This window comes from Lutra lutra, chromosome 2 (genome assembly GCF_902655055.1).
Source record: "Lutra lutra chromosome 2, mLutLut1.2, whole genome shotgun sequence".
NCBI classification, from domain to species: Eukaryota; Metazoa; Chordata; class Mammalia; order Carnivora; family Mustelidae; genus Lutra; species Lutra lutra.
In genome coordinates this window covers 4,467,707-4,488,637 of record NC_062279.1, presented here as the reverse complement: position 1 = coordinate 4,488,637, position 20,931 = coordinate 4,467,707, and the positions used below count along the sequence as shown (strand labels likewise).

At 41.8% G+C, this 20,931-nt stretch overlaps 2 protein-coding genes across 3 annotated transcripts in view; both read left to right on the top strand.

Annotated features, from left to right (window-relative positions):
• CSMD1 (CUB and Sushi multiple domains 1) overlaps nucleotides 1–20,931 on the top strand; it is a 2,014,336-nt gene that overhangs the window by 424,723 nt on the left and 1,568,682 nt on the right. The gene's annotated exons all lie outside the window — the stretch shown is intronic.
• LOC125090711 (60S ribosomal protein L39) lies at nucleotides 19,990–20,404 on the top strand. Its single transcript, XM_047713646.1, has one exon. It carries the CDS (start codon nucleotides 20,029–20,031, stop codon nucleotides 20,182–20,184), a length of 156 nt encoding a protein of 51 aa, XP_047569602.1. The 5' UTR covers nucleotides 19,990–20,028; the 3' UTR covers nucleotides 20,185–20,404.

Below are 20,931 nucleotides of genomic sequence, written 5' to 3'. Positions count from 1 at the left end.
CTACATTGAATTTGGAAGGACGACCATCTGATGTTTTGCTTCTCTTCTCTTTTATGGTAATATCAGCATTTAGTGGAACCCTAAACATCACTGATCGGTTATCTCCTTCTGATGGCCACTTCTCTGTTTTCCAATCGCATTTCAGCTCTGGCTACTGAAATTCACTAAGAAAGGATGTCACATTGTTTTCGATGTCATTTACAGGAAGATCAACTTTAAAAAGTCAATTACCTACTATAGACAGGGGAAACCCAGAGGCACTTAAGAATATGAAACATTTATTAGATAAGCTTTACCTTCTTTTTGTGTACTATTCTTGCTTAAATGATGACACATTCATATTTGAGAGAAGCATCTAGTTTGTGCTTACTGGGCATGGTTGCCTTTGAATTATGAGGGAAGATAAATTACTTTAAAATCCAAAGTCAATCTTTCACTATCACTGGAGGTGAATTTTAAATTTTTTTTTGCTCTCAAATCTCCAAAGGGATTTCAATTTTTACATCGCAGTAAAGTATAGAAGCTGTTTTATTTTTATTTTAATGGTGTGGTAAGGTAAAATGATTTGGGAAGTGACAGCCGCAAGTCCATAATGTGAAAATCGGTCATATTAGCATTTTCTCTATGCACAGTCTTTTACATTTGAAAGCGAGACAGAGACAGATAAAATCTTTCAACCAGTGCTTAGGAAGGCAGAGTTTGCAAGGCTTATTCTTTGTCAGGTAATGAGATCCCAGTCATGGGTTTGGGCATGGTTCTTCGTAAACTTGTTTTCCTCTACACATCTTAGGACAGTTTCTATATCAAGAAGAATTTCTTTAGGACTTAAACCACTTGGAACAAGGGAAATTTTGCATGTATATTTTTCTCAAGAACCTGTCACCCTTTGAAAAGTGGTAGTATTAGAATTATCCACGTTATTTTTGTCAGGGAAAGTGAACAGAAGAATGTTAAGCTCCCTTCGAACGGTGTCTCGGGCTTGAGCTCTCATTTTACAGTAGTACCAGAGGCCGAGGAGACTCACTTTACTGAAGGCCCTACGGGATCTTACAGTTCCAGATTTGCTGGCTCTTCACTGTGGCCAGAAAAAGTCAATGTGAAAGAGAGGGAGCCTCGTCTATGGGCCTTAACGGGATATTGACTATCTAGAACACAGCCCAAATCAAGGTGTGGTGGGCCTGAAATAAATGTAAAACTGATGAAAACTTCAGCCAACTTTTAGTGAATATCTCTATCATTACCTTTTAGTCATTCCTGTATACATGTAGACCCCCTAGCGCACACTCCTGCACACGAGTCTTCATTTGTTCATCAGGATGCGTTGCATGCTTCTGTCAAACCCTATGCTATGTACTAGATACACAAAGTTGCAAACTTTGAAGCAACCACAATGCAACACCATCGTGGAGAAGCATGTATACTGTAGCGGAAAAATGCAGATCTCTCAAAGCAGGGTCCCTGTCCCTGCTCTAGGGAACACGTGTGATAGCATTCGGTATGAAGGTTGGTCAGTTCTTTTTTTTTTTTTCTTTTTTTTTTTAAAGATTTTGTTTACTTATTTGACAGAGATTGCAAGTAGGCAGAGCAGCAGAGAGAAAGGGGGAAGCAGGCTCCCTGCTGAGCAGAGCCCGCTGCAGGACTCTACCCCAGGACCCTGAGATCATAACCTGAGCTGAAGGCAGAGGCTTAACCCACTGAGCCACCTGGATGCCCCGAAGATTGGTCAATTCTTAAAAAGGGATTTCAATGCTCTTCTAATGCTGTGTGTCCCCAGCAGAGAAAAGTCTTCATCCAAAAGGTGTTAGAGCAAATAAATGTCCCTAAAAATATTCTTGGAACATTGCCAAACCATCGTCCTCTATTAAAAAAGGAGGTGGGCATGATTTTGATCATTAAAGCAGTAAATTCTGCATTCATGTGTGGAAACCTGTTTGAGCACATGGTGAAAGATACGCACTAGTCGTGTACAAAGAGTAGGGAGGCATCACTTAGCGGAGTAGATAGTTTGTAATTCTCACGTGAACATATAAACCTCTCATTTTCGCTTGAGAATCATTAACGTAAAGACCAACAGTCATTCAGAGAACCTATCTTAGTACAACTGTATTTTTTAAAACTGTTGCTGAATTTTATAAGAGTAGAGGGGTGGGGAGAATAGTTTTGAGATGAAGCCTTCCGCAGTGTGAGCCCTTTAAAAGTTGACCCTCAACAAAAAGTCTGTGTTTCTGTAAGCGACTAAAACAGTATTGCAAATGCTCATTAAAAGTTTGTGGAATTGATAGTTTTTTGTATATTTCAGCCCCGTGAAACATTAGTTTCAGCCACACGTACAGTCAAAGCTCTTTTCTGTGTACCCGCGCATGCTCTCCACATTGCTCCTGCTGCCCCCCATGCGTCCGCCGGCTACCACTTCTCTCGTACCTGCAAGATCCGTGAGGATGTCCCTGGTTTTGTTTATCTGAAAATGTCTTCGTTGTTTTAAAGGGATTGCCACACGATTTCAGCTTCTACCTGGCAAGCATTTTATTACTGTTCCGTAAAGATCACTGGTTACCTTCTACCTTCAGTTTTTCTGGGGAGAAATCTGTCCTCGGTTTCGTTGTGGTTCCTTTGACAGTCTGTTGTCGATGACTGATGTCAAGGTCTTCCTTTGCAATTTGATTTGCTCTGTGTGTAATCTGATGTCTTTAATCACTTGTGGAAACTCACCTGCCATTGCCTCTCCAAATACTGCTTTTGCTCCATTTTTTTACTCTCTCCTTGTGGAGAAACGTTACTTACTATTTTTCCCCTCATCCCTCCTCTCTGACAATCGCTCATTGTACTGTGTCTCAGATACTTTGTACTGACCTTCTCGTTCTCGAATCCTCCCTTCTTCTTGGCCTAACTGCTATTAATTTACTTATTTTTTCATTTGTTATTACCGTTTTTCAACTTTAGAATTTGTTTGATTTCTATTGTCATAGCTGTCGTTTTTCTTCTGACTTCCTAAATTCTGTCTTCCATGAATCGCGGTTATTTTAAAACCAGCGTTTGATGACTTCGGTATCTGGAGTTCTTCCTGTGAATCTCCTCGAGCCCTGCCTTCTTCCACTCACTCTGCGATCCTTTGGTTTCTGCCCGGAGTGCTGGGGACAGTGGAGAGAGGTCTGTGCATTTGACTGGAGGACCCTCTGAATAAAAGCCTGTAGGCATCTTTCGAGATTCTGGATGATGGTAGGTCCCCCCGGAGAGGGTCTGCTTGTCCTTCCAGCAGCTAGTGCGGCTGCAGCAGACCACCTTAATCCAATCTAAAGGTGACTATAAACTGAATTTCAGCTGTTGTAAGCACAGGTGTGTTCCAGGTGGAGCTTTATTCAGATGTAGCCTTTGCAGGATCAGCGCAGACTAAAACCCCCTTCCGGAACCCTGAACTCCATTCTGTCTCCTGGGGGAATGAGCAAGAGAGTCTCACTTCTCGGTGGATCTTTACTGGCAGTCCAGTGCCCGCGGTGGAGAGGGCCGCCGTGAGCTCACCGCTGTTCTCTCTCGCTGTCGCAGCTGCCTTCATCATTCACCCCGTCCTCCACGCCATCGTGGTCTCTTTAGTTGGTTCACCTGGTTTCCTGATCAACCTCAGTGGAAGTCTTGGTTTGAAACACGCTGTTCTGTTGTAGCCGGAAGCACACGAGCTGATGATACTCGAAGTCAGCCCTCCTCTGCCATGACGGCAAGTTCAGGGGCGTATTACCTGCCAGGTGGGGAGCCCACGTGGTGTCTTTCCATCGTGGCTCCAGCCCCGCAGGGAAGGAGTCGGGCCCACTGACTCCCTGCAGCTCCTCAGTGAAGCGCTCTGAATCCAGACCCACGTCTGCCCTGCCCTGATGCGGGGCGAGCCAGCCTCCTGGTCGCCGCCCTGCACTGGAGGCCGCAGGCCGAGGCTCCTGGAACAAACCCCCTTGGGGCTGACTGCACGCGTGATGGAGTGAAGCCGGCTCGGGGCCATTCGGAGCGCTGGAAGGCGCCAGGCCAGTGCCTGGAGGTGGGCGCGAGCTCCGCGGCCCCGGGCTTCCTGACTCCTTTGCTCGGAGCCCAGCAAAGGCAGTTGGCCTGTGCCGCGGGCATCTGCTTGGCCTGACAGGGGCCGCCACTAAGAGTTCTCTGGAAGGTGCTGTAACTGTCCTGGGAGCCCACACTGAGTAAAATAAATCCCCTTTTCAACTAACTTTATTTTAAAGCTGAGGAATTCATTCCTCAGTACTCTCCCTCCCGAAATATGAGTCTTAATGAAATATTGAGTGTTTTTCCCCTGAGTGCTGAAATCTATTTTATATATTTTAAAGGCATGATCTTCACACATTTCACATAAAAGCTTTATCTCCTATTCAGACACCATTCTGTTTACAAAATAGAAGATATCTCCTGATGAGCTCTGCTGAGCTAAAAAGGATAAAAGTTAAAGTCCTGTTTTACACATATGACTGAAAAAAGTATATTGACAGGCAATAGAGTTCAATTAAATAAGAGTATATTAAACTCAAAATACTTTATTACTTCCCTCTGTGTTTATTTTGTTCTTTTTGTGCATAAAATAGACACTGGCATGCCTAAGTATTTTTTATCCTAATATAAACCTATTTTTGTTCATTGCCAGGCTAGTTCTATCCACAAGTCAACTAAATTTAAAAAATAAAATTGATCATTCATAAATACTATTCCTTGAAAAAAAAAACTTCTTTCTACCTTTCATTGCTTAGTTTAAATTATCTTAACGTTTTACCATAGTTTGTTTGTTTGTTTGTTTGTTTTTAGATTTCATTTATTTATTTATTTGAGAGGGAAAGCATGAGTGAGGGTGAGGAGGGGAGGAGTAAAAGGGGAAGAGGCAAGCAGACTTATTATTGAACATGGAGCCCAATGTCAGGCTGAATCCCAGGACCCTGAGACCATGACCTGAGCATATATCAAGAGTCAGACACTCAACCGACTGAGCCACCCAGGGCCCCCCTTTACCTTAGTTTTTCTTTTTCTTTTCTTTTCTTTTTTTTAAGATTTTATTTATTTATTTGACAGAGAGAAATCACAAGTAGGCAGAGAGGCAGGCAAAGAGAGAAGGGAGGAAGCAGGCTCCCGGCCAAGCAGAGAGCCTGATGCGGGGGCTCGATCCCAGGATCCTGAGACCATGACCTGAGCGGAAGGCGGAGGCTTAACCCACTGAGCTCCCCAGGCGCCCTACCTTAGTTTTTCAAATGGTTTCACATTCATTCCTAGATCCATGAGTTTGTTCACCCAGAATTTTCTTTTTTAAGATTTTAATTTATTTGTGAGAGAGAGAGAATGGAAGAGAGAGTATGAGAGGGAGGAGAATCAGAGGGAGAAGCAGACTCCCTGCTGAGCAGGGAGCCCGATTCGGGGCTCGATCCCAGGACCCTGGAGTCATGACCTGAGCCAAAGTCAGTCACTTAACCAACTGAGCCACCCAGGCGCCCTGTTCACCCAGAATTTTATCAGTTGTCTACAGTGTGCTAGGTACTGGGGACACAGGGCCAAGTTGGCCAATCATTTTCCTTCTCAGCACGTAGAAGTGAGTTTGACAGTGTAGTTGACTCCGAGGAGATGCCAGGCGCAATGGCAAGGAGGAATGCAACAGGCTATCTGCATTCACTGAGCTGGGAATGCAGCCAAACAGATGCTAAGTATGACAAAGTGAGATACAACCCATGCACACTAAGGCAGGGACACCCCAGAGAAGGGGACTTACTTTGGTTGATGTAATTGGGGGCAGCTTCCAGGAGTTGTAACATTGACCTCAGAAGACATGTCACCCTTTTGTTAACCAAAGAGAAAGACTCATTTCATGATACTGATGGAGAAGCAGGAGGAGAGTGAGCTGCCAGGGGTAAGAGATGGAAAGGGGGAAGTAAACAGCTTGTGTGAGATCCCAGAGGTCATGCAAAACTCAGACTCTGGAGCTCGGCTTCTGCCCCTGCTGGTGGGTGATGCCTCCTCGTGATTGTGTGATGGTAGGGAATTTCTGTGCCTTCCCCATATCTCTGTTTTCCCTCCTAGAGGTGACTGTAGGCAGGTGCATTAAAGATTAAAGCAGCACCTGGTGTGTATAGTTAAGTACCTTATGAATGTCTGATAAAGTTCAAGAAAGAAACTAAGTATTTGTTTTTTCTCTCTCTCTCCACACACACACACACACAGTCACACACAGAAAAAAAATACATTCAAGTGTGTATTGATCGAAACAGCTTCCAGGAATAGAGCAATACATAATTAAGGTAATTAGAAATATGCTTTTACAAATACAAACATGAAAGGCATGAATCTGCACTCCGAGTTATATACGTAGTTATATAGTTAGCAAATTCACATGCATTAGGCAGATTTATGCAGTCGGAAAATTTTTTTTTTTTTTTAAGATTTTTATTTATTTGTCAGAGAGTGCACACAAGCAGGGGGAGCTGGTGAAGCAGGCCCCTCGCTGAACAGGGAGCCCGAGGCGGAGCTCCATCCAGAGCCTCTGGGATCATGACCCAGCTGAAGGCAGATGCGTCACCGACTGAGCCACCCAGGTGCCCCAGCTGGAAAAAATTTTTAACTGAGAATCAAATTGTGGACTTGGACAGAAATGCAGGACAGACCAACATTGGACTTAAGACTCAGAACTCAGATTGGCATTAGGACAATGAATTCTCCAGGATATTTTCCTGCAGAGATGTCCTTAAAACACAGGTTTTGAAAATAACCCACCTTCATGAAGTTTTTCCTGATTCTCCCAGAGCAGCCTCTCATTCTTCTTTCTGAACTTTTGTGTTTGTGCCTTTTACTTACGACAGTTTTTTCCTTTTTTTTTTTATTTAGCGCTTTCTCTGTATGTGTTATCCTCCCTGATCTTTGTAACCTATTTAAATGGAAATCTGAAAATCCTTTTCAGTATCTCAAACTGCCTTGTACATGACTGTCATTTAAATATATATTTTTCAGTGTAATTAATGAGAAGATGTTATTTTAGAAGAGGTGATCATTGTAATTAAGTATATTGATTTAATATTTTACCTGATTTAATACTATTTAAGTAGTTTTCACAAGATAATTGAAAAAAGTCTAGTAAAATGGGCTTTCTGTCATGCCTCCACTCTAACTTATAGAAATAGATTTTAAAACATAATAGAAAATGAATAATATTCAAAATATCTTTGAAAGGGTCTGTGTTAATTTAATTGACATTGGGGAACACTGTTTAGTCACTTTAAAATGCTTTCTGTCCCCAACTTACAGTAAAATGCGAGAAACTCTTATCATAGTTAGCAAAAGTGCTGGAAATAATCTTTGAGTTAAATCATGAGTATTTGTAAAGTGGACTTTTTTGAGGCATTGACTAGTGGTCAGTTTAATAGCCAAGTTCATTGTTCACCAAAAGTGTGATCCCTGAAAGCCCAAAACTTGCAGGGAAACTGGATCCATCTGATTCTTCTCTGGCCACAGTAATTGAACTGGGTTTGTTTCCTGTGACTGGATAACTTTACCATGTTTGTTCATTAAATGCGTATTTATTTGCAGTCTGCCATGAGCCAGGGACTTTGCAAGCCAGGGAATGTCGTTCTAAAGACCTATTTTTTTTTTTAAATTTTATTTATTTGAGAGAGAGAATGCAAGGAAGAGCATGAGAAGAGGGAGGGTCAGAGGGAGAAGCAGACTGTCTGCTGCGCAGGGAGCCTGATGTGGGACTGGATCCCAGGACTCCCGGATCATGACCTGAGCTGAAGGCAGACGCTTCACGGACTGAGCCCCCCAGCGTCCAAGACTTACTCTTTATCCTCAGTGAGCTTCAGTCAAGGGCAAGGAAGTAAAATAAGGCAGACGCGGAAATGCTCCAACAGGGTACAGTGAGGCAGCATTTTGAGGGAGCAGTTTGTCCTCAGGGTGAGTTCAGGGAGGAGCTTCAAAGAGGAGGCAGGGTCCACACTGAGCGGTGAATAGGTGAATAGTGAGTGAGACTCTCCCGCTGAGGAGGAAAAGGTCCAGTTTCCTGCCTGAGGGCACAACCCCTGAGCCCCTAGGGCTGTGGCTGGCCAACCGGGCAGCAAGTGTGAGGAGGAAATGGCGTGTCAGGGGCTTCCTAGATCCCGAGAGCTCAGAGGGAGAACTGAGAGCCGTGCACTGTGTCATCAGTGAAACCCGCAGAGAAGGAAGACCCCGACTTAGAGGAGATTTCAGGAAAAGTGCCACAGTGCCACTGGTCATTCTGAAGGAAAGGCTCCAAAATATTTGGGGCATCATTGTTGTACTAGATGATAGGCTCTCCCCGGAAGACAGCTATGAAGTCAGCCAGTCTGAAGGCTTGAACCTTCCATTAGGCGAACTTTCCCCCTCTTAACCTCGTATATTTGATGTTGATACATTTAAAAGGAAATGTGAATTCAAGGAGTAAAATCAGTGCAAAAGAAAACAAAAGAAACAGAAAATTAGCATATATTACACACAAGTTATATATAAATACACAAATTATCATGTAACCCTTGACCTGTTCATAATAAGCAAAGAATTACTAAAGAAAAAATTTGTGATTTAGTATCTGTCACCTTGGAGATAGGTCCACACTGTGTTTATTGAATTAGAAAAGATAGCTGAGACCTTTGGGGTTTATACAGCATAAATCTAAATAATCATCTGGTTAATTCCTGAGAAGTAAGTTTAATTGTACTGAAATATGTAACTAAAAGCATGGAAAAAAATACATGAGATAAAATTGGATTGTTTTCAGTATCATGTTTAGGTAAATTTCTGTAAGTATCTTAATATTATTTGAATTGAAATGTATGTGGATAAATATTAACGCATATTTATAAAGAGTTGAGTTAGGGGTGCCTGGGTGGCTCAGCGGATTAAAGCCTTTGCCGTTTGGCTCAGGTCATGATCTCAGGGTCCTGGGATTGAGCCCCGCATCGGGCTCTCTGCTCAGTGGGGAGCCTGCTTCCTCCTCTCTCTCTGCCTGCCTCTCTGCCTACTTGTGATCTCTGTCTGTCAAATAAATAACTTTTAAAAAAATCTTTTTAAAAAAAAAGTTGAGTTAAATTTTGGGAAGTAATTTTCCATTTTCTAGTTATTAAAACTGAAAATTATTATATTTAATAACAAAATGAAAATTACTTTCATTTGTTTAAAACATATTAGTACCAGTATGTAACATTGAACACTAATGCAAAAAGATACATGCATCCCTATGTTTATGGAAGCCCCCCAAGTGTCCATTCAATGATGAGCAGATAAGGAAGTTGTGTGTGTGTGTAATGCAGTATTACCTGGCCATAAAAAAGAGTGAGATCTTGGGCGCCTGGGTGGCTCAGTGGGTTAAGTTGCTGCCTTCGGCTCGGGTCATGATCTCAGGGTCCTGGGATCGAGTCCCACATCGGGCTCTCTGCTCGGCAGGGAGCCTGCTTCCCTCTCTCTCTCTCTGCCTGCCTCTCTGCCTACTTGTGATCTCTCTCTGTCAAATAAATAAATAAAATCTTAAAAAAAAAAAAAAAAGAGTGAGATCTTGCCATTTGTGACAGCATGGGTGGACCTAGAGAGTACAATGTTAAGTGGAAAAAGTCAAAGAAAGGTAACTACCATACTGTTTCACTCGTATGTGGAATTAAGAAACAAAATAGACATAGAAAAATAGAGACCCAAAAATAAAAAGAAAAAAAAAAGAAAAGGACTCTTAAATACAAACAACAAACTTGTATTTGCCAAAGGGACGCGCAGGGGTGAGTGAAATAAAGGGGATTCAGAGGCACAAACTTTGGTACAAAATAAGTCACAGAGATGAAAAATACAGCGTAGGAAATAATTGCCAATAAGATGACAGTAGTGCTTTGGTGACGACTGGGGACTAGGCCTCTGGTGATGAGCCCTGAGTGATGTTTAGAATTGTTGATTCAGTGTCTTGTGTACCTGAAACTGATTAACACTGAATGTTCTATTTCAGTCCAAACAAAGAAACAAACACGAGTACCTGTACGTAAGATTGAAGCTCAGCCCTTTGTCATACAATGATACCCTCCCCCATGACACCAGAAGCAAACATCAGACGTTGTCCTCGCTCTCTTGGTAGAGTGGGGGAGTCCTCGATGAGACATTATATGAATAAACATATAATTTGCAACCATGTTAAGGACCACGAAGGAAAAGCTAGAAGATGTACCAAGAAGAGATCATCTAGTTTAGGTAGTGGGATGAGGAAAACTTCTTTTGACTGAAGCATGGGCACGAGTGTTTAGGAGAAAAGATGAGGAGAGAGGCTCCAGGTCAAATCTCGAGGCACAAGGAAGCTGGGTCCTTGCGGGGTGGAGGGGCTGGGAAGTGTTTGTAGCCCAGGTGGGGGAGAGCTGGGACAGGATGAGCCTGAGGGGGGAGGAGTGGCACGTTCCTAGAGCCCCAGGGTCATCCGTTCCCTTCGCGTGTGTCTGTGACTAGAGCTGGGATGACGATAGCGAGCAGACACAATCCAGTCATGCCGTCTTGGGGGCCACTTGTGGGAGGACAGGAGTGGTGGAAAGGTTGTTTAATGAAAAATTACCAGCATCCCTCCAAGGTAGGTTGGTGAGTTGGACTGAAGATGTGCTGCTGGAGGTAGACGGAGGTAAACACTTGTGGGACCCTAGTGATACGGTGTAGGACTCTATGATTTATATCTTTATAAGACCACTGTGGCTGCTACAGAGAAAATAAGCTATCGAGGAGTCAGCTTGTCCATCTGGAAGACCCAGGAGGCTTGAGACCAAGGTGGTACTGAAGGAGGAAGTCAACAGAGTTGGTTGATAGGGGGGTCTGCAGTACAAGAAAAAGAAGAAAAATGTCACCCTTGTCCATGTAAATCAATATATTTTATATCTCTAGAAGAGCCCTTGTATTTAGACAATCTTATTTTATAATTAAGGGCAACTGAAGTTCACATAGGTTTTGCAGAGTGGCGCAGCTGGTTGGTGATGGGGCTAGCTTCCCTCTGAAGGTCAGTTTGACAGCAACGTGGGTGCTCTTTCCCGGCAGCCTGACGCCCCCCTGAAGAGATCATTCTTACTCTACTGATAATGTTTGGAAAGGTTAAACCACCTGCCAAATGTCACACAAAAAGATAATAAATAGTGGGGATGGTTTTGCAAACCAGGATGTGTATCTTTGAAATTCACTCTTTTTCTTACCTCAGGTTTAACACTGATGAAACCTTTCATGGCCGTTTTATAGGATGACATCCTAACACAAACAAGAGCGTAGTGACACCAGTTACTTGGGGACTTAATGAGAATCACCTCCATCTTTTAATTGCAATAGGAGACATTAACCACATGGCCAGGAGAATCCTAAGTAACCTTGGGAGAGCTGAAATAGAAGAGACACCATTCTTGGCCATCCTGGTTGAGGGGTGCACTCCATAAATATTTGTGGGATGGAAGAATGAAACATGGACCTTACTTGTTAATACTTTCTGGCCAGATTCTATCCTAGAATAAATTTTAAAGAACTTTGTTCTCCAAGGGCCTTTTTTTCCTGGTTATTACTGATGACACGTGGGGTTTTTTTCTTTTTCTTTTTTTTGTTTTGGTATTTATCCGAGAGAGAGAACAATCAGTGGGGGGCAGGCAGAGGGAGAGAGAGAGAGAGAGAGAGAGAGAAGCAGACTCTCTGAGGAGCAGGAAGCCCTATGTGGGGCTTGATCCCGGAACTGGAGATCTGACTTGAGTCAAAGGCAAACACTTAACAGACTGAGCCACCCAGGCACCCCTGATGATGCATGATATTAAAACAAAGTTTCCCTTAACTAGTATTAGAGAGGTCATTAAAAATAGTTCGTGTGTAGTCAATATTGATACAGTATTTTAAAAATGTATATGTTATTCTATCCTAGAGAAGGTCCATTTAGATTATATTTGGGCCAGAAATCACACATGCATGTACAAGCTTTTATTTTTGTCGCTCTGACTTTAGATGGCACAATGCAGAGACCCCATGCCTTGTTTTTTTTGTGAGTTACTAGTATACCCCGAGATCAGCTGCTGCTGTGGTTAGTCTTAGAAAAGAAGTTTTTCCCATAGGTCTGGAAGAGCTGATCCAGTGGGTTTAGAGATCTAGAATCCATTAGCGAGCTCCTAGTCTTGTGTTCATGAACACACGGGTGAGGGTGAGGGAATCCCCTTAGATGGGAACGCTCCCTGCCATAACCAAACATGCACATTTTACTCACTTGTCCTTTTGGGATCAACACACTTGCAGAATGGGCTCTCTGTAAGCATTACCCAAGGCACTGAGACCCAAAATGAGATAGGAGTTCTTGTACTCTGGGGAGTCACAGGTGGAAACAAAAGTGTAATTCAGGTCGTTGAATGGTTGAGCCCATTAAAAAGAAAAAGAATAAAAACTCTTACTAAGCACATTTAGTTGGAATCTGAATTGATAGCAAGTGGTTGAAGTGGAATCTGAAGTGACAGCAGGTTGGCTCATGCGGTCTCACTTTATTTTCCTTTCTGGTATATGATAATTTTATGACCTGCAATATTTTAAAATAAGTACAGAGAAGATTACACATATCATTAACAGTATAATCGATCCAGCTAAAGTGTGTTGTGAAATCAATGTCTGGCCCAAAGAACCTTCATCCTTCATCAGGACAACATAGGGACATAATCTCATAATAATGGCTGAGGGCACTCTTTCTGTGGGTTGTTAGGCACAACTTAGTAATGAATTCAGGCAGTTGAAAACTAAAGGCATATTTTCACAGTGTGTCTGTGATTTCTAAGTTATAGGTGTGAAATGCAGTCAGATGGAGCTGCTTGTTTGTTTTTTCCTTCCAAGAAAGGAGATGTGATGAGCAAAGAAGGACCCACTTTATCTCCCCTTCTGCCATCATTGTGTCAAGTTTCTGGAATAAGAGGTCTTTTTCAACTGAGTGTTGATTTTGTTCTTATTGGTTTTCTTTTTAATAAACACTGTAAGACTTTACAATCTCTGAGAAATAACACAATTATTACCATTGTGGTTAATAAAAGGTTACTCCTCCATTCATGCCTTTAGTTAGTACATGATGGAACAGAAGATGTGTGTGCAAATTATTTTATAAGTATTCATGGACCACCGTGAGTGGGGCCATAAGGCCATGATTTATACTTAAAACCATATATTTTATTTATTTATTCATTTGGCAGAGAACACAACCAGGGAGAGGGAGAAGCAGACTCCCCACTGAGCAGGGAGCCCAATGTGGGGCTCGATCCTGGGGGCCCAATATCATGACCTGAGCTGGAGGCAGAGGCTTAACTGAGTCTCCCAGGTGCCCCTAAAACTATATATTTATAGTATAGATTAATTTTTGTAAACTGCTATTGTAAACACCTACTACTCTGTTAGATTTGTGAGATCCTTGAATAATGCATACTGGATGTTGTTTGGGGAGATCATGCGTTTTCTATGGTTTGCTCATGTCTGTCTTTTGCTAGTTAGCTTAAAGTTTTTGATATCTCCAGACTCCTATTTTAAACCTTGGGAAACTTTCAGACCCACCAATATTTTTTGAAGAAAATAACGAGCTATGTTTAAACAACAAGACCTAGGGGCGCCTGGGTGGCTCAGTGGGTTAAGCCACTGCCTTCGGCTCAGGTCATGACCTCAGGGTCCTGGGATCGAGCCCCCATCGGGCTCTCTGCTCAGCAAGGAGCCTGCTTCCTCCTCCCACTCTGCCTGCCTCTCTGCCTGCTTGTGATCTCTGTCAAATAAATAAATAAAATCTTAAAAAAAAAAATAAAATAAAAAATAAATAAAAATAAAAAAAATAAACAACAAGACCTGGAGATGTTTGACATCATGTTTTGCAAGTAAATTTATAACCAGATTTTTTAAAAAAAATGTATTAATTAGACCATATGTTCCATACAAAATATTTGGGACAGTCTTTTTTAGTATATTCAAAAATTCTAATACTAAAATTTCTCATAAAATATTCCACTTCAACTCCTACGATACTTTTTTTTTTTAATTTATTTGACAGAGATCACAAGGAGGCAGAGAGGCAGACAGAGAGAGAGGAAGAAAAGCAGGCTCCCTGCTGAGTCGAGAGCCCGATGCGGGGCTTGATCCCAGGACCCTGGGATCATGACCTGAGCTGAAAGCAGAGGCTTTAACCCACTGAGCCACCCAGGCTCCCCCCTACTATACTTTTTTATAACAGATCCATTCCACATTTTTTTAAAGTTTACTTTGTCTTTATCTTATTAGATGGTACAAGCTACCAGTGTTTGAGTGGCGACTTTCATATCTGTACTGTTTAAAATCTGCATATTGACTAGAATGTTCTATTGTAGATGAATCTGTAACATTGTTCAGAAACCATAGCAAAGTGCTTGACTGTGTTCAGGTAATATAAAGTATGTTTTTGGAAAGCATAATTTTGGATAACTGCCTTAAAGTCAACATAACCAATAGGCAATGTGTTTTATGTTAGTTTTCCTAAAATCCCTTTATGTAAAATGGAACTTAAAAAATTCAGAGTCGGGAAGACCCAAATATAGACTATACCGTGAAAAATTGGAAACATTGAAGAATAGTAATTTTCTACTCAGTGTAACAATAGCCTTATTTCTAATAAGAAAAATTAATATGTCTTCCAACAGAAGAAGTAGATCTAGAGGGATTAAATTAGTTTTAAAATCTATGTTTGCTTGGAACATTTCTACTGAATTATTTCCACTGCAATTTAAAAGGAAGAGGTAGGTGTGAGCACTCCACAGCTGTGCATGGGTTGTCTCAAGCCATTTTTAGGCTGACTGGTTAGCCACAGCTGCCCAAGACTGGTTTAGAAAATGACAGAACTACACTTATCCACACCCAATTTTCTCCCAAAGTACTGTCACTGAGGCTTTCTTCTTTCCTTGAAGTTATTCCATAGCACGTATGTAGGAAGGCTGTTGTCATGGTGGTTATTTTTCGGCATTTGAAAACAAGTTAAATCAAGTGGCTGTAAGCTGAGAAAGAGCCGTACTTAAAATGCAAGTAAATGGGTTCTTCAGCAGGAACACTTAGCAAAAGTGCTGCTTTAGGGCACACCTTAAATATGGACCTCAACGCACATTTTCTTAAAGACTGAGAACATCTGTCATTCTAGTAACTCGCAAGTTCCCTATGCTAAGCGACCCTGCATTTTTTTTTTTTTAGTTTGATCATAGCACTCCAGAAGTTTATGAAGCTAGAAAGTACCTCTTAACTATTCCATAGAGATAGGAGTAAATTAAGCTACATGAAGAAACAAAATGGCAAAGAAAATGCTGAATCAATTATAACTGAAAAAAAAAAAAAAGATTCTGGGTGATGGTGGAAGTTATCATTTGACACTTTTCCAGTACATTCTTTTGCACGTGTGTCTATGGCAATTAGTTGTCATGTCAGATATACCAACATGCCCGTAGTATTATCTCTGTGTACACGCATTTTAACCTAATTAAGCCTGTAGAGGTTTAAACTTAGATGCTTCCAGAGAGAAGCAGAGTCAAAGCTTGGTTCGGGCAAAACTTAATTGCTTTGTGCAACAGAACCTAATTTTGACCTAGAGTTCCATACCTTGCCTTTCATATAACCACTATTACTTTTACACTTCTAAAGTTTGAAGTATAGACATTTCCAACATCAAATTGCAATTATACAAACTGTAAAACCTTCTCTGATTTTAGGCTAATTAAAAATTTAGCAACATTAAAAATTTATTAAAATACTGTCTCCAAGGTTTTTGTGTTTGTTTTCTCCGTGAGCATCTAGAGAAGGAAGTGAAGGAAGAGGTTTAAAAAGCTTACCGATGATTTATTACCTTCTGAACCATTCCTGTATATTCATCTCGTAGGTGTAAAAGAGATTTATTCATTCATTTGTTTAAAACACGCTTCCGACATACGATGAGCCATGCGTGTTGGATAATTGACTACAATTGTTACAAGCCCTGAAGGAAATCATAGTTTATTTGGGAAGCTGCAGATAGGCGCTAGCTGAAACAGGCTAATGTAGTTAGTGCTCTGCTAGAATTAATTCTGTGGGGCTGTGCTATAGAAGCAACACTGTTACTTCCCAGCTCAAAGGCTCCTTGGCAGGGATCCTAGACATCCTTATACTTAGTAACACTGAGGACAGGGCCCCAGACTCCAAAGCTGGGATGGTCTGGTGACGTGACTAGGGAAACAAGTCACACATTCTATAGTCACAATTTACATATTAAAGGAGGAAGATTTTCCTCCAACTTTTGTAAGTGCAGCAAGCTCTTCCCATCTATTTTTAGGTTTTACATTTAAGTCAAGAAAGACTTAATTGTTTTCAAGAAACACTTCATTGACTTGAGCTCATTTACGAGGAACCCAGCAGGGCCAGGGTGATGACAAATGGGAAAACAATGGAGCAGCAGAGAAGGGAGGCGCGGAGTGTGTGTCCTGGGATTGTCGTATGGGAGGCGGCCGTTGTTTCAGAGTCCTGAAATCTGGGTGAGAGAAATTGCCCAGTTTTTAAGTCGCTAAAACAAATCAAACGGTGTTTCAAACATCCCGGGCATCTGCATCGTGCGGGCCAAACATCCCACATTTATAGGGAAGACTGCCTCCATGTGAGAGCCTTCTGCAACAGAAAAACAGAAGCTAATTTCTTAATACCCATGATCTTTACGTGAAAGAAGGTGGCTAACTTGACTAAGTGTATCTTGGGCATTTGGGAAGGCACATGAATTCCTTCTGATGCTCTAAAATGATGGGTGGTCTGCTGAATTTACATGACTGGTCTTTTAGGGTGAATAATGTTGACTTTGCTAACGGTCACTGGCATGCTGTCCGCCTGAAGGTCAGTCCAGGATTGCTGGGTGAGTGTGACCTGGAGGTCCTTTCTGGGGCTCATTACCAATTCATGGTTGCATCTCCTTATATTTGATATTTCTAGGATGTCCAAAGTTTCTTAAGCTGACGTGTTTTTTTTTTTTTTTGCAAGTATTATTCATAGGCAAGATAGACACAATTTTTTTTCACTTTTTAATATTCTCATTTAATAATTTAAAGTACTCTTTTCTAAGTGACTCTGGACTTGTTAAATAAATTTCCAATTAAGTCCATCTGTAACACTAGCAGTTGATCTATAACTTCAGATTCTTTTGATTGAACTTAAAAACAATTCACTAATTTGAGGGTGGGGTTTGTCTCTGTCCTTTGGCCTCTGGTTTATCTTCTTCCTATTTTCCATTTCTTAGGAGTCTTGTTGATTCTCCAATTGCGGAGGATGGTTTTTCTTCGCTAATGTAGTTATACCTATGAATTTCCTCTATGGAAAACTAATTTCTAGGGCTTAGGTTAGGTTTTCTTTCTGATTTCTTCCTGCTCTGTGCCCCCTGTATCTTTCCTTCTCTGGACTGATCACACCTACAACTTCTTCTGCTTTCACCTGCTCTGCCAGGGAAATGTCCTTCCATCTTTCTGGATAGTTGGCATCTGCTTTCAGACTGAGCTAAATATTTATGGCCTTTCTCTTTGTGTGACTTTAAACTTATTTAATTCTTTGTGTTGACGGGGTAGGAACAGGGAGGGACAGCAGGTACCTAAGAGCCTGGCATTTGGGGATATGTGGTGCTGGTGAGCCTGGCCTCACCACGTATTGACAGTAGGGCTTGGAGCAAGTTACCCTGTTTCTCTACGACACCATCCCAGCACCTGTAGGGTAGGTATACCCATATCAACACCTGCCTTACAAGATCAAACGCCAGAATGTAGGTAAAGTGCTTAGTGAAGTGTCTGGGAAACAGTAATCATCCTATGATGATTGCTGTTCATATAATTTTTACTATATCAGAGATTGTAATTCACGTACATAAGTATTGGGTTGGATACATAGGACACTCAGTGTCTTCCTCTCTCCTTTGCATTTTCAGGGCTGAGTCACACCTCGTGTGCAGCATGTATTCAACCCATATTCAGAACTGCTCTGTGGTTTGAGACTTTTCCTGCCCAATCCCTTCTTCCCTTTGTCCTTTCATCTATGTTGGACCTAAGAGTGAAGATGCTTCTTAACTAGTCCTGTTTGCTCCCCCTCTATCCTGCACAAGCGGTATCCCCAAATCTCTCATAGATAAATTCCTGCTTTGGTGTCTGGTCCTCAGAGGACCCAGACAGATCCACTTGCCTAATATCTATTTTCTCTGGAATATTTTGGTTTGGTGAGGCTCATTCCACTCCCTGGCAGAGAATGGGTTTGAGAGGAATGTGACCAAAGGGAAGAGTTTGGGGCTCAAGGAAGAAATCAGAGTAGCTTGTTTTGTGGGTTAGAATTAAGAAGATGGATTTTAAATATACCATGTCAGATTTTGGACTATAGGACCTGGCTGGGTACATGAGTTCCAGGGGGTTCTGCCAGGAAAGCAAGTCTTCATAGGTAAGAAATGCCAATCCCAAAGCCGAAGTTCAGGCAGGTGGCTTAACCTTAAATTGCGCGTGGACGGCAAGGACTGAGCAGCTATTGGTGAGTAACCAAGAATACTGATGGAAATCCCTAGGCAGCATCTTTGCTCCATAAAATTTACTCACCTTCGGGTGTAGGTTACATAAATATGAATTATTAATAACTTGATTATATCCTTGGACATAGAGGTTATAACTTTTATGCAACATTGAGGTAATTCTATAAGTTCCTATCAGGAACTTTAAAAAAACTCTAAGACAACTGGATATAAGTTTCCAGGAATTTAATGTGACTTCTTCTGTTCCACTTTCCAAAGGTGCATTAACTTTTGCTATTCTCTTCAAGACCCTAGGTCTTAGCCCCTTCTTTATTAATATGACCTCCTGAATGCCATATTTTTATACTGATATAAGATTATGTGAGGATCTTAAAAATCATTTCATGATATAATCAAAAAGAGGAAAACTGGCAACTTCAAAATCATCTAGAATTCTATCACCCAACTCAGAACTGTTATCATTTCTCCATTTGCTTTTTGGATCCCTTGCATCCCACTGTAAGTTTATTTTATTTAAGATCATAGCAGAATAAAGACAACAGACTCGTGAGGTGACAATATGGAATCCATACCTTGATCATAAGCACATCCCTATTTAAATATTTTGCTACTTGGGGTGCCCGGGAAGCTCGGTTGGTTGAGTGTCCAACTCTTGAGGTCAGTTCAGGTCATGAACTCAGGGTCATGAGATTGAGCCCCGCAGCAGGCTCTGTGCTGGGTGGGGAGCCTGCTTAGATTCTCTCTCTCCTTCTCTCTCTGGCCCTTTCCCCCTCTTCCCCACTTTCTCTCTCCCTCAAATAATAATGATAAATAAAGTTAATTAAATTAAAAAAATAAATATTTGTAATGTACTCATGTGCAGGGGTAGAGTGAAGAGTGCCCCGTTCATGTCTCTCAAACACAAGCTGAGGCACTGAGCGGTCGTATGCAGAGAATTCCTCAGTGTATGCATATGGACTCCAGAGACAGTGGCATCTTCACAAAGTAACCGAACTCCTGCAGAATCAGATAGAGGAGCTCGGAGAAAGAGGCACGAGGACTGGCTGAAGCCGCTATGCCGAGGTCGGACTTTTCTGCAAACAGTGTCTGTCTACAGCTTTGTCAGGCATTAATGGAGAGACTGGGAGCTTCGTGTTTTCCAGTCCAGCTGCAACCTTCACTAAAGCTAATGATTAGGTTTAAAACAGGGAAACGTATTAAGGCTTGCAGATTGATTAAGCTTCATGACACAGTTGTGTGGATGGTTTGAAATCAGAAAAAAGGAATCATGTTTTTAGGTGCAATTACTCACAATATGTGTATTTACTCTGTTTATAAAAGTGGCTACTCCCCAGGTCCTCCTTACCTTTACTGATTAAAGTTCACCGTGATAGTGGTTACGGGCCAGCCTGTCACCTTTTATCTCCACATAGATGTTGTCGCCGGTCCTCTTTGCCCAAAAGTGGGCTATGACATTATGACATGAAAGGCCTTCCTGGCTTTTTTTTCTCCTTTTCGCCGCCATCCTGTTGTGTGCCCCTCGCTGTTAATTGACCATGTCTTCTCACAAGACTTTCAGAATCAAGCGATTCCTGGCCAAGAAACAAAAGCAGAATCGTCCCATTCCCCAGTGGATTCGGATGAAAACTGGTAATAAAATCAGGTACAACTCCAAGAGGAGGCACTGGAGGAGAACCAAGCTGGGTCTCTAAGGCATCCCACATCACGCGATGTCACACCTAATGGGCACCACGTATTTAATTAAGCTACTTGAAGATCATGTGTTCTATTCCATCACCCTGTAAACACCTTTCTGCCTGGCCAATAGATACCACTTATCAGCGAAAGATTTTTCTGTTACTATAGCTCTGCACCAGTTGGTTGGTTTGGTAATAAATGTGAGGCGTTTGAGCTGTAAAAAAAAAAAAAAAAAAAAAAAAAAAAAAAGGAAGGCCTTCCTGCCTGGGTCACAGGGGCTTCCAGAAAATGTTGAAATGATCAATTATTCACTCAGAGTAACAATGTTGTGTCGGCTTTAGCTCCCAGCTGCTCGTCCCCTTAATCAGATAATGCCTCCAGACTGTGTGTGAGTTTCCTGACAGGTATTCATAGACGTTCTAAGATGGGGTCCAGAATGAATAAGTGAAAGCATCTAATGTGAACTTGTTTCACTGTCCGACTCCTCACTGCATGTATAATAAACAGAACACAGTAGGGCTGTAATAAAGGATGAATGGGATGAAGAAAGGAAATCTAATCTCAGTGGAGTCTTGGTGCCGGTTTTATACTTAACCATCTTTGAAATTGACTCTGGTGTATACAAATCCCTTCTTCCCTTCTTCTCTCCTTCTCTCCCTCCTTCATCTCCCCTTCCCCTCCCCTCCTCTCCCATTCCTGTCCCTCCTCTTCCCTTCCCCTCCCTTTTTTCTCTCCTTCCTCCCTCTCCCTCCTCTTGCTTT

What these genes read in the sequence shown, in the direction of transcription:
- LOC125090711 (XM_047713646.1), top strand. Translation starts at nt 20,029, where the DNA reads ATGTCTTCTCACAAGACTTTCAGAATCAAGCGATTCCTGGCCAAGAAA.